The 12,972-nt window shown below is 40.5% G+C and overlaps 2 protein-coding genes across 2 annotated transcripts in view; both read left to right on the forward strand.

The window, feature by feature from the left end:
* LOC119616951 (GON-4-like protein) overlaps positions 1-1,628 on the forward strand; it is a 3,286-nt gene extending 1,658 nt beyond the window's left edge. The window contains exon 5 of the mRNA XM_037975150.1: positions 1,536-1,628. Coding sequence (XP_037831078.1) covers positions 1,536-1,628 — 93 coding nt within the window. The remainder of the gene's footprint in view (positions 1-1,535) is intronic.
* A 4,991-nt stretch (positions 1,629-6,619) lies between these two features.
* Positions 6,620-12,972, forward strand: part of LOC108228235 (cytosolic 10-formyltetrahydrofolate dehydrogenase) — a 12,828-nt gene continuing 6,475 nt past the window's right edge. The window contains exons 1-5 of the mRNA XM_025003163.2: positions 6,620-6,788; positions 6,881-7,000; positions 8,454-8,581; positions 10,012-10,162; positions 11,316-11,386. Coding sequence (XP_024858931.2) covers positions 6,702-6,788; positions 6,881-7,000; positions 8,454-8,581; positions 10,012-10,162; positions 11,316-11,386 — 557 coding nt within the window. The 5' untranslated portion in view covers positions 6,620-6,701. The remainder of the gene's footprint in view (positions 6,789-6,880; positions 7,001-8,453; positions 8,582-10,011; positions 10,163-11,315; positions 11,387-12,972) is intronic.

The raw sequence follows: 12,972 nt of genomic DNA on the forward strand, positions 1-12,972 counted from the left end.
AAAAGAATTACGATTTTTAACGAAACCAGTCTGATCAGGAGAAATAATAGAAGGAAGGACATTTTCTAATCGACGAGCCAGTAATTTGGCCAGTATCTTAACATCAGTGTTCAATAAAGATATAGGTCTATAAGACGTGCATTCTAATGGATCTTTATCCTTTTTTAACAACAAAGAAATGCAGGCCTGATAACATGTGGGAGGAAGAGCGTCAGACTCCAGTGAATCAGTGAAGACTAGGTGTAGAAAGGATAAAAGATCGCCTAGAAATGTCTTAAAAAAATCAACCGGGAACCCGTCGGGTCCCGGCGATTTTCCAGCCTGCATGGATGAAATAGCTGCTTTTATTTCTTCCTGGGTGATTGGGGCTTCAAGACTTTGTATCAAGTCAGGAGACACTGAAGGAACATTAAAAGTGCCAAAAAATGCTTCCATATCTGTCAAACATGCGGTAGATTCAGGCGTGTACAGTTCTGAATAAAACTCCTTAAAAAAATCATTAATTAATTTTGGATTCGATGAAATCTTACCATTATCAGTTTTAACCCCTGATATTATTTGCTTAGATCGAATGCCACGCAATTGGTTGGCCAAGATTTTACCGGTTTTCTCACCATGCTCATAAAAGTCACTTTTAATCCTCATCAGACAGCCCTCAACCTGACGAGTAGAAATTATATTAAATTCAGTTTGTAATCTCAGTCGTTCCTTATATAATGAAGGCGATGGTGATTGTGCATATTGTCTATCTATGATTAGTATTTGATCCGAAAGATCTTTTTGTATCTGCATTGAAGATTTTCTTTTGAATGCTGCATATGAAATTATTTCTCCCCTCAGAAAAGCCTTCATGGCTTCCCAAATTGTTTTACATGACATACCTGGCGTTCTATTTTCTCTCAAAAAGGTTTTTATTTTGGAGGAAATTAATGTAATAAATTTCTCGTCTTTAAGCAGTAACGGGTCAAGTCTCCAGTTCTTTCTCGCCAAATTGCTGTCCAATAAGTCCATTTCGATAACAAACGGGGCATGATCAGAAATTGTAATACTTTCATACCTGCAAGATTTGAGGTTTGGAAGTAATAGGTTGTCAATAAAAAAATAATCTATGCGGGTGTACGTATGGTGTACATTAGAAAAAAAAGAGTAGTCCCTACCAGTTGGGTATAAAAAGCGCCATGGATCAGTAACGCTAAAATCCTGAAGGAATGATTTAATATATGTGGCAGATTTATTTGGGTAAGCATATTTAGAGGATGAACGGTCTAGTGATGCATCCATAAAACAATTGAAATCTCCTCCCAAAATTAAAGAACAAGAGTTCAGATCTGGAAGTTGGGAGAAAAAATTCTGGAAAAATTGGACATCGTCAAAATTGGGTGCATAAACATTTGCGAGTGTCACAAGTTTATTACCTAGTTTGCCTGATACAATAGTAAATCGTCCATTTTTATCTGCAATAACTGTAGAGGCCACAAAAGGAATATTTTGATTAATAAGAATAGCAGCACCTCTAGCTTTTGCCCTAAAATTAGAGTGGAAATATTGCCCAGACCAACATCTTCCCAACCACCAGTGATCTTGATCCCTCAGATGAGTCTCCTGTAGGAAGACTACCCCAGACCTGAGCTGCTTTAAACGGGAAAAGACCTTTTTACGTTTTACTGGATGGTTTAGCCCCTTCACATTCCAACTAGTAAAAGTGAGATTATTATTCATCTACCATTATCAACTGTACAAAAAAAAAAAGTCCAATGTAACAACGAGAGGGTGGGGAGGGGAGGAGGTGGGGGAGGAAAGGGAAAAAAAAAACAACAACAACAAAAAAACACACACACACACACACACACACACATACACACACACACACACTGCTGTCTTAAAAAAAACCCAAAACAAAAATAGGTTGCAAAAAACCGCAACCACTGAAACACCACTACTCCAACATGTCATTCAACAATATAACTCCCTTTGTTTGGCTTTTATCTCGCACAACAAAAACAATAAACCCCTGAGTAACTTGGAGGGTGAACAGTCAGTCTCCCACACAAGGTAAACAAAGCAGTGAACCAGCTGTTAATTAGCAGACATTAAGCAGCAGCCGAGTCGAACCCAGTCAGTTTATAAGAACCAGTAAACTCGAACTGTTTTGAGAGCCACTGACTCACGGTACCGGGCGCTGGTCCTCCTTCAAAGACCGGACAAAGTCATTAGCCTCAGCGACTGAAGACAACCACCGCTTCTCGCCATTCTGGAGCGTGACGCGCAGTTTCGCCGGAAAAAGCAGAGATGGCCGGAGTCCCTTATCGTAAAGTTGAGCCATGACTCCTCGGTATTCAGCCCGCTTCTTCAGCACGTCAGCGCTGTAATCCTCATACAGACGAAGTTTGTGGCCCCGATACTCCACCGTCCCACACCTCCGCGCCTCTTTCAACACTAAGTCTTTGATCTGGAAGCGGTGGAAGCGGATAATGACGGGCCGCGGACGTCCGCCCGGTCCCGGTTTGGGCATGGGAACCCGGTGTGCCCTGTCCAGCTCCGGCAGCGACGACAGAACCTGGTCTCCAAACACATCCAGAAGGAGCTGTGAAAAAAAGACAGTAGGCTGTGGACCTTCAACGGACTCCGGTAGGCCCACGACTCGTATGTTCTGGCGTCTGCTTCTTCCTTCGAGGTCAGATAGTTTCAGCTTCAGCAGTTTGTTTTCGTCACGTAGCTCCGAACTTGTAGCTTCAAGCTGGTCCAGACGTTGGCTAACCTCGTTAGCATTGGACTCGAGGTCGCTAATACGTTGTCCGTGCCCCAGGACGGCCGACTGAATTGTGTCCAACTTGTTGTCTAGGGTCACCAGTGACAACTTAAAGTCTGCTGAAAGACTTTCTCGGAACTTTTCCAGCAAGTCTGAAATCTGCGTCGCGGTCAGTGCACTGCTAGCATCGCTAGCTGAGTTAGCTCCAGAGGAGGAAGCCCCCGCTGTCTGGTCTTTCCTGCTGTTCTTGGTGGATTTGGACATCCTTCACAGAGTCTTTGTTCTTCCTCCAGTTTAGGTTGCTCCTTCCGAGCAAGTATGACTTGTAAGATGGGGTATTGGCAATTAAAACAAAACAGTTAACGGGAGCCCCCAACTTGTTACCCTACTCCATCGCCTGACCCGGAAGTCCTCCCCCTTTCTCCATTATTTGAAGAAACTGAAGCTCCTCCACTGATGGCGCAAACTTGCTGTCATCTTTGGTTTTCTGGAACACTGCTTCACCCAGGTTTTCACAGTTAGGTTTGCAGCATCTAGAGTTTGAAGGAAGGCAGATCGATTGGACCTGGCTGGAGGGGTAGTGTTTCTCTTTCACGCTGATGTGATTTTCACATGGAGGAAAATAACTTGTTCGGCCACTATCCAGAACATGAGTCTTAAAGCTACTAACTTCATGAGGTCTGTGGGAGCTGCCCAGGCACACTTCACCAATGATTATCCATTCTAAATCCAATTTCTGTGCATATGCTGTATCAGAGGGTCCAGTTATCTGTTCCCTTACTTTATGGACTCTTAGCAAGTCCCTCCCAAGAAGCAGCAGGATCTCTGCACTGCTGTCTAATGATGGGATTTCGTGGGCTATTGATTTAAGATGAGGATGACTAAGTGCAGCTGCAGGAATGGGAATTTCACCTCTGTTATTAGGAATCATGTTGCACTCAATAAGAGTGGGAAGTAGGATGCTAAGAGCTCCATCTACAGACTCAACAACAAATCCAGTCGCACGACGACCAGCTGTTTCTCCAACACCTGAGCTTGTCTTAAGAGTGTATGTGGCTGGGGGACCATCATTGTTGAACATCTCGAAGAACTCAGAGCGTGCCAATGACCTATTGCTTTGGTCATCCAACATGGCGTACATCCTTTTGTGTTCTTTGTGACTGTCAGCAGGGTAGACATCTACAAGGTAAATCTTTGAACATGACTTGCCACTGGATCCCTCTCCGCACACCTCAGTACATTTAGATACCACAGCAGCTTCTGGAGTTCCCATCCCCCCGCCGTTCTCTGTTGGGGGACGGAATGGTGTGGAGATAGATGGAAGTTTGTCTGGATGCAGGACTGTAGGATGTTTGTCACTGTGGCAATCAGAGCATTCAACCTCTGCATTGCAATGTCGAGCTACATGCTTGTTTGAGTCACAGCATTCGAAACAAATTCTGTATATCTTTAGGATCGTTTTCCTCTCATCTAAAGACATTTCTCTCAGTTCTCTACACTTACGTAAGGGGTGAGGTTTATTATGTACTGGACATATTTTCGCTGGATCTTCAGTAGAGAGTGCTGTATTGGACAGAGAGATGTCAGTTTTGTGCACTGAGACCGGCCTTCGGTCTGCGATGTGACTCTGCGAGAACTTATCCCTTCTGATTGCAGTAGGAGCAGTGGGAGATGACTGAAGAGTGAAACTTAGGTCAGTAAGTGCGTTTGCTTGCTTGTGCACAAACTCTAAAAAGAAGAAAAATGGTGGAAAAAAATCACCTTGTGTTCTTGTTTGTAGTGAGAACCCTCCATCGTCCATCTGTCTTGAAGCCCATATGGCAGTTTTTGGATAATAGGATGGATGCCTCTAGCGGTGTCGAGGTATGACAGCCCTGGCAAATACCCTTCTTGTTTTGCTGATTCAATTTCTGACCACAGGTCATACAGCTCCCTGAGCTTATGGTGTTCTTTAGGCCCAATTTTTGGGAATCTATCGAGCTTTGCAAATAGAGCTGCTTCAATGGCTTCTGGCGATCCATACAGCTTGTCTAATCTTTCCCAGATGTGTTCAAGTTCGACTGATGGATTTTTCACATTGATTGATTTGATGTGTCGAGCATGTTCAGAGGAATCTGTTCCTAGCCATTTAATTAACAGATCAGCTTCCTCTCCTACTCTCAGAGCTAAGTCCTCAATGACATCAAGGAATGATGATTTCCATGCTAGATAGTTTTCAGGTTTGTCATCAAATTTCACTAGTCCTGATGACAGCAGCTGACTGCAGGCTAAATATCTGGCTAGGTCAATTTGGGCTGCACCACTGGAGCAATGAGGAGTTGAAGATGGACAGTAATTTTGCGTTTCTCCGTCGGATGCGTGCATTGGCACCCTATATGTATAGTTTGGGTAATTATTTAAACAGTAGAAGTAATGTTGCTGACTTGTAGAGCATTGTTTGGGATGCAAGTTGTCATCATTAATGTGGCTAGGAGGCTGGGAGCCCTCCAAAACTGCTGGCTTCTCTTGTAGATTTTCGACTGCTTGTGTGTGAGTGTGGTTACTCTGAGGTGATTTAAGTTTCAGTGACAGTCTGATACCCCTGAGATGACTGTGTTCACTAACATACTGCTCAGTGCGTTGTTGGGGACTCTGTGTGGGTATTAGCTGTGCTTTATGTTCACTTGCTGTTTCTAGACTTGCTACTGCGGCCTCCATAACTGCCGCGTCAGCAAGTGCTGCCTCTGACTCTCTCTCCTTTTTCAAAGTTTCTAGTGTAGCTTCTAAATGCGCTTTTTCAACTTTTATTTCTATTTCTCTCTTCGAAAATGCAGCTCTGGCTTGAGCAGCTTCTGCCTTTGCACGTGCCATAGCAGCTGCCATAGAGATGCTTGATGTAACTGAAGCTTTACTTGAATGGGATGTTGTGGATTGGGCGTCAACATCTTTTTCTTTTTTATCCATGACGAGTTAGCAGGTGTTACCTTAATTTTTGGTTTGCTGCTGCAGCTGTTTCACCGCTTTGTTGCAGAAAGTCGTACGGGCTGGACGCTCACAATTGAAGGTCTTCCTTTTCACTGTACTGGCCTCGCTTCAAACTTCATTTCAGCTATCCAGCAAGTTAAACACCTCTACATAACAACTCCAGGACACCCAGTTGAATTTGAGAGTCTTTATCATGTGAACGATGTGAAACTGAAATACAGATACACAAAATCATAAATACATGATGTATTCAGCACTTCAAATACAAACATGTCTGAACATAGTCTGATTTAATACATAGATCACCTGTTTAACTGAATCTGCAACATGCTGTCTAATATCTTATTTTCTACAAACAAACGACAAAAACTACAAAAATCACAAAGATATATTTCTAGTAAACATCATACTCACAGGGAATGCCTTTAAGGTCTAGAACGACAGGATTGCATGAGATAGTGAACACATGTTTAGCTGCAACTTCCTTGTTAGATTTCCTGTGCTTCCTGTGCCTGGGCTCATGTCAGCTTCAGCCTCCGTGTACCTCACAAACCAATGACTTGTACCATGATGAGAATCTTAGGGCCTGTTTTAGGACATACCCAAACTTGTGTTGAGCTAGTTAGCAATAAATATTTGTTCATGCATAACTAAAAATAAAAAAATAAAAATAAAAAAATAAAGTTTTTAGGACATTAAGTAGGACTAGTACTAATACCTTCTGAAAGGATTCTGGATTCAGATCAGCATTAGTATTTAAGCCATGAAATTCCAAGTGATCAGGGATTTAAAAACTTTAAATCTGTAGCATTTGTTTAACACCAAATACTCAAAATAGTTTTTTCTTTTTTGTTCATCAATTTTATTTTTCTTGAACTCAAATATTTCTCTTCATTGATAAAATTTACAACCAATCACTGCACTTAGGCTTGTGGAAGAAGTGAAACTTCGGGCCAGCAGCTGTCGTCTCCAGAACGAGGACGTCTACATGAACACCACCTTCCAGGATTTCATCCAGATGTGCGTCAGGAAGCTTCATGGGGAGGATGATGAAGAGGAGCTTATTGTTGACTATGTAAGGGGCTGTGTTTTGAATTCACAGTACTTGTTGCTACATTACCTCTAAAAAGAAAACCTGTTGACTGTTTGTCATTGATTAAATCTCAGGTGGAGAGAAATATCAACAACATGTCGATAAACATGCCCCATCAGCTGTTCATCAATGGAGAGTTTGTTGATGCAGATGGAGGAAAGACTTATAAGACCATTAACCCTACTGATGGCACGGTGAGGAGAGACACTGAATAATAAGTCCTCATGTACAAAGGGCATATATGCACAAAAAACCTTTGTCCTTTTCTCCACAAACGTTTAGATGGCTCAATAATGAAATGACTGCGGACACATTTTCAGCCCCACACCAACTTCATAGCTAGACAAGTCTACCATTCTGTTAAGTTTACAGCATAAAAACAAACAGGATACCAAAAAATCAACTTGCAACTTTCTATTTTAGTTTATTTAATGACCTTTATTGAGTTTAATGTGTTTAATTGATTAGTTTATTTAATTTTCCTCTGTTATCGGTAAAATATTTATCTATTTATTAACTTTTTGCTGAAAAACTGTTAAGAATATGAAAACAGTTACTGAGCAACACAACTCCATCAGAACCATGTCATGATGACGTAGAATCGGGCTGTATACGTTTTACCTGTTTTGCTGAGTTTTATGAGACTTCCATTAAACAGTTTGTATTAGATTTAATCTGTTAGTACCTCTGTACGTCAGAGAATATTTACTAAAATAAGATTCTAAGTTTTTACAAAGCCCCTAATGTCTCTGTGTTTAGTAAGTATGTCAATAAACACATGCATAAAGTTTGAAATGCCCCAGCATCAAAAGTGTACCCCTGACTCACTATATGGCGAATGAGTAGACAATTCAAACACAGTCCAATTATTTACTGGCTAATAAAAAATGCCTGCCAACAAACAGGTTTTGTTTTCAATTTACAAAACACTTTCATGAAAAGTGACTCTCAATTAATAAACATTACACAGACAAATGAGGCTTAGGATGCTTCTCTACGGATGCAGCTGTGCTGTGTATGTGCACAATCAGTGCACAAATCAGTCAATCTTCACATCCAGACTTTGCATGATGGTTCCATCTTATTCTATGTCTTCCACGTTGGGTTTCTGCTGCCTGAGACATTCACTTAAAAGATCATCATTTACGGCTTTCTTCTTACTCCAGAATCTTGGTTGTTTCATCCTGTATAGTGGCTCTGATGCTCACTTGTCCTCTGCCTCCCTCCTTTCTCTTAGTGTACAGTCTCAGGGTGCTGGGCTTAGGATGAAGCCCTCCGTACATTGAAAGGAGCAAAAATACCTTTTTGATAATTATTATTTAATCAAAAACAATAAACAAAATGAAAAAAAAATTCCTTTATTTTTAAATTTATACAGTTGTAGTAAAACAAGCTATGTAAAACATTTTATGTCTTGTCTGTTTTTTTCTTATTACTTCAAAAGTTTATTTAAATATTTTGGGTAAAAATTTGTCAAGAAGTCCTACTGCTACAGTTTAAGTTGAATGCATCAGATTTATATGGGTCACTGGTCAATGGTTGATGTCCAACATTACTGTCCAGTTTAACCTAGACTTATCAGTCTCTTTGATTGTGTCATCTCTCCTGGCTGTGGCATTGATATATCTGCTGTTTGTCTTCTTGCAGCCTATCTGTGATGTGTCCCTGGCTCAGATCAGTGATGTGGACAGGGCAGTGGCTGCTGCTAAGGAGGCATTTGAACAAGGGGAGTGGGGCAAGATGAACCCAAGAGACAGAGGCAGACTGATTTACAAGTAAGAGCAGAACATCATGTGTTGTATAATGTGCATTTATACAATGTGCATTTAGTGGTTATCACTAACCACTAAATGTAAAACAGGATTTTTTATTATATGGAAGTATACCTGCATTTTCTGGATATTATATGTATTGTATTTATTATTATTATTATTATTATTATTATTATTATTATTATTATTATTATTATTATTATTATTATTATTATTAGTGTTTTTTTTTTCTTTAGTTTGTCAGGGGTAGGTGCTGGGACTTGGGGTATTTGATAATGGTGTTGATGTAAACGAAAAACTCCAATAAACAAAGAGTAACAACATAAACACATTTATTGCCTGAGCAAATTGATCAGATGAAACGGCTGACAGCCTCATTACCTTGGTCTGATTTTAATCTTATAGCTCAGGTTGTCAGGAGTGTAGTATATTAAACTAAACCCAAAAAGGGTCCTGGTCCTGATAACATCTCTGGTTACCTCCACAAGCACTGTGCTGACCAACTCTGTTACTTTTTTAAATCATATCTTTAAATGCTGTGTGTGTGTGTGTGTGTGTGTGAGGTGGGAGTGGGGGGTGGGGGGGTCTGCATTTGTACCTGTGGCTAAAAACAAGTCTCTGAAATGCATCAGTAACTTTAGACCTGTGGGGCTGGCCTCTTTAGTCATGAAATCTTTTGAAAAACTGATTGGGAAGTTGTTCAGAGTTGTGGAGGACATACTGGACACTTTACAGTTTGTCCACAGGAGAAAAAGAGGGGTTGAGGAAGCAGTTTCAACACTTCTTAACTTTATGTTTAGACACTGAAAGCCTATGTTCACACGCACACTTACTGTTTTTAGGTTTTTCTTCTGCTTTTAACACAATCCTTAATAGGTGGTGAATGGTTGGATGATTTTATGAATGGTATGACAATTCTTTTTTAAAACTAAATGTCACAAAACAGCATGTGTATTGATTTTATGAAAAATCCACAAAAAGAAGAGCCAGAGGATTTGTTGCATATTATAAATACCTGGATGTTGTCACTGACAAAAAGCTGATATTCAGTGAAAATACTGATGTAGTTTGTAAAAATGCACAGTAGAGAATGCACTTCCTCCACAAACTGAATCAGTTGGGAGTGTGCAACAAGTTGATGGCTTTATTTTACAGCACTATGATTAAATCAGTTCCTATTTTTGTCTTTATCACTTGGCTTGGCAGACTTTTATTAGGGCATAAAAAGGTTAGAGCATGTTGTCAAGGTGAGCAGTAAAATTATGAAGGACAATATGAATATTAGTATTTTGGTTGACTCTGGTACTGTGGTACTGCAATGCCCAATGTACACTCTTCTTTCTAAGTAAACTCACAAACTAAAACTAATGAACTAAAAACTGATCAAAACAAACATGTTACTGACTATATGTTTTCTGCTACTTTGCCTATAGGCTGGCTGACCTGATGGAGCAGCACCAGGAGGAGCTAGCTACAATTGAAACCATTGACTCTGGAGCTGTTTACACTCTGGCCCTCAAGACTCATGTGGGCATGTCCATCCAGACATTTCGCTACTTTGCTGGCTGGTGTGACAAGATCCAAGTAAGACATCTGATAAAGCTGAGACACACCATTCCTAAGATTACATACAAAATAGCAGTATCAACTGTTAGTGATATTGGGTGAGTAGGCTTACAATAAAATCCTATTAATTAGATGTCAAGGACAAAAACACATATCTAAGATTTAAGAAACAAGCTTTAAAAACATTGTCTTTTTACCACAATGATTAACAAAAGAATGGCAAAGAAAATTTCACCCACATTTCTACAATATCAGTAAGCATTAAACTCTGGACTCTAGTGGAATACACATTCCAGCTGTAAATGTCCCAGTTCATGGATTTATTATACATACTTGTTTAGATGTATATTTATTTATAGATTTAAAGAAATGTTCACACCGACAAATTTTTACAAGATGTCTTGTCAAGTTGAAAATTGTCTCGCGAACCATAGTCACATGACTATGTATGGTAATATTATTATTAAAAATGTACCCACCACTTTAAATTGTTTGTGTGGCAGCAGTTTAAATAAACATGTCAGGCACTAGGATCAGCATAGTTACTTCACTCAAATTGAATGAGTGGGTTTCCCCACCCTCCTGTTGAAGGCTGCAGCCACATTGGATATATTTTGTGCACTTAGAAATGCCGTTATCTACATCACTTGGCATTGAGTAAGTGTGACGAGGCACCAAATATGCACCATCAGGCATTTTTTAAGTGCTACCTGGTGTTCAAAAAATGTCACGTCACCAGACAATCAGATATCTGGTGGTGTTTACTAAATGTCAGATGGCACAAGATAACAACCTCCACCCATGCTTTCACAGCCAGTTAATGTGAAGATCTGTCATCCAATGAGTATATGACAAAGCCAGGCCTAACAAATCAAGCACTGATCACTGATAAAATCTTATATAAACATATTGACAAAAACAGACTTTGACTATTTTTTATTTGGTTGATTATACATATTTTATTGCACAAGAACTTTATAGCCGCCGTAGTGTTTTAAACCATCCCCATTTTCTTCTTTAATTTGATTTTGTAGCCTCTTGTGCTGCCATGATTAGTGTCTCTGGGGTGTCCTTCAGTGCAGCCCTTTCTAGCCACTGGTAGGATTTGTTGATATCAGCCGCTTCCTCAATCTGCCGGTGGTACATGCCATGTTCTTTTTTCTTTTTACAGGGCAGTACCATCCCCATCAACCAGGCCAGGCCAAATCGGAATCTGACATTCACCAAGAAGGAACCAATAGGGTGAAAAAATCAATGACAAGATTTCCTTCAAAATTCTGACGATTTATATATGAATAATTTGACAAGATTTCACCATAACTTCTCAAGAAAGCTTAAATTATTGATATTCCCAGCAAGCTGATCACTGCTGATTAGGTGGAAGTTTTCTTTTTTTTCTCATATAACTGAATGATTAACCCAGTTTCTTTTTGGTCAAAAGAACTGTGCTAAGTCAGAAAATGTTTTACACTTTAGTACCGTTCTCTTGTTTACTTGTGGGGATGTGCTTATGGGAGGACAGGGAGTCCAGTGGTGAGTGCTGAGGCAAAAACTGGCTCTAGGCACATGGAACGTCATTTCACTGGTGGGGAAGGAGCCGAAGCTGGTGCGGGAAGTAGAGAGGTACCAGCTAGATATAGCTGGGCTCACCTCCACACACAGTATTGGCTGTGTGCATTATTGGACCTCAGTAAGGGGTGATCTTTTTCCTACTAAGGGGTTGCACAGGATAAGAGACATCAGTGGGGTGTGGGGATACTCACAAATTCCCAACTGCCTACCTCACAGTTAGAATTTGTCCCAGCGGACAAGACCGTGTTTATGACCGTGTGACCTGGACAGGTGATTGGGAGGAATGGTCTGCCTGACCTGAACATGAGTGGTGAGTTGTTATTGGACTTCTGTGCTAGTCATGAACTGTCCATAACAAACACCCTGTTCAAACACAAAGAGGCTCATAAGTGTACTTGGTACTAGAGTGCCTTTAGTTGAAGGTTGATGATTGACTTTAATGTTGTTTCACCTAACCTGAGACTGTATGTTCTGGACACTCGGATGAAGAAAGGTGCTCAGATGTCAACCAATGATGGGCTGGACCAGATGACAGGGTGAGCTGCAGGTCAGACCCAACAGACCCAAACGTGTTGTGAATGTTGTGATGCGTAGGACTCTGTTCAGATTGATTTCAACTACTTTCAATCCCACCATGAGTCAGGACTGGAGACCTCCGCATCCATTTTACTGGTGGTGGTCAAAGTAGTTAAAACACTCCGGGGTGGCAAGGCCCCAGGGGTGGATTAGATTTGCCTGGAAATGCTTAAGGCCCTGGATATTGTGGCGGTGTCAAAGTTGACAGCTCTGCAGTGTTGCGTGGTCTTTGGGTACAGTGCCTCAGGACTGGCAGACAGGGGTGGTTGTCCACATTTAAAAAAAATGGGGGACCAGAGAGCGGGTGCTAACTTTAAAATTTTATAATAAAAATGTAAAAAGGTAAAATTGGTTTCTTTAATTATAGTAGGTACAATGAAGGGTGCTAATGAAGGATTATTTGTTTTTACAGTTCTCAGCACACACAGACGCAAGCACAAACATATATAATCATATATATGGTATATAAATGAAGAACAGAATGAAATATACATATGTATCTGTGATAGGCCGATATCTCTACCTACACCTCTATCACAGAAATAAAGAAGCTTCCCACAACATGAACATGTAGCAGTGCACTGATCTCACCTAAGTAAAGCACCCAAATGTGATTCTGCGCCTCTCATTAGGCACAATAAATTGCTGAGTAATTTCTCTCCTATTTAGTTTGTCCAATT

Source organism: Kryptolebias marmoratus, linkage group LG4 (assembly GCF_001649575.2).
Source record: "Kryptolebias marmoratus isolate JLee-2015 linkage group LG4, ASM164957v2, whole genome shotgun sequence".
Taxonomy (NCBI): Eukaryota; Metazoa; Chordata; class Actinopteri; order Cyprinodontiformes; family Rivulidae; genus Kryptolebias; species Kryptolebias marmoratus.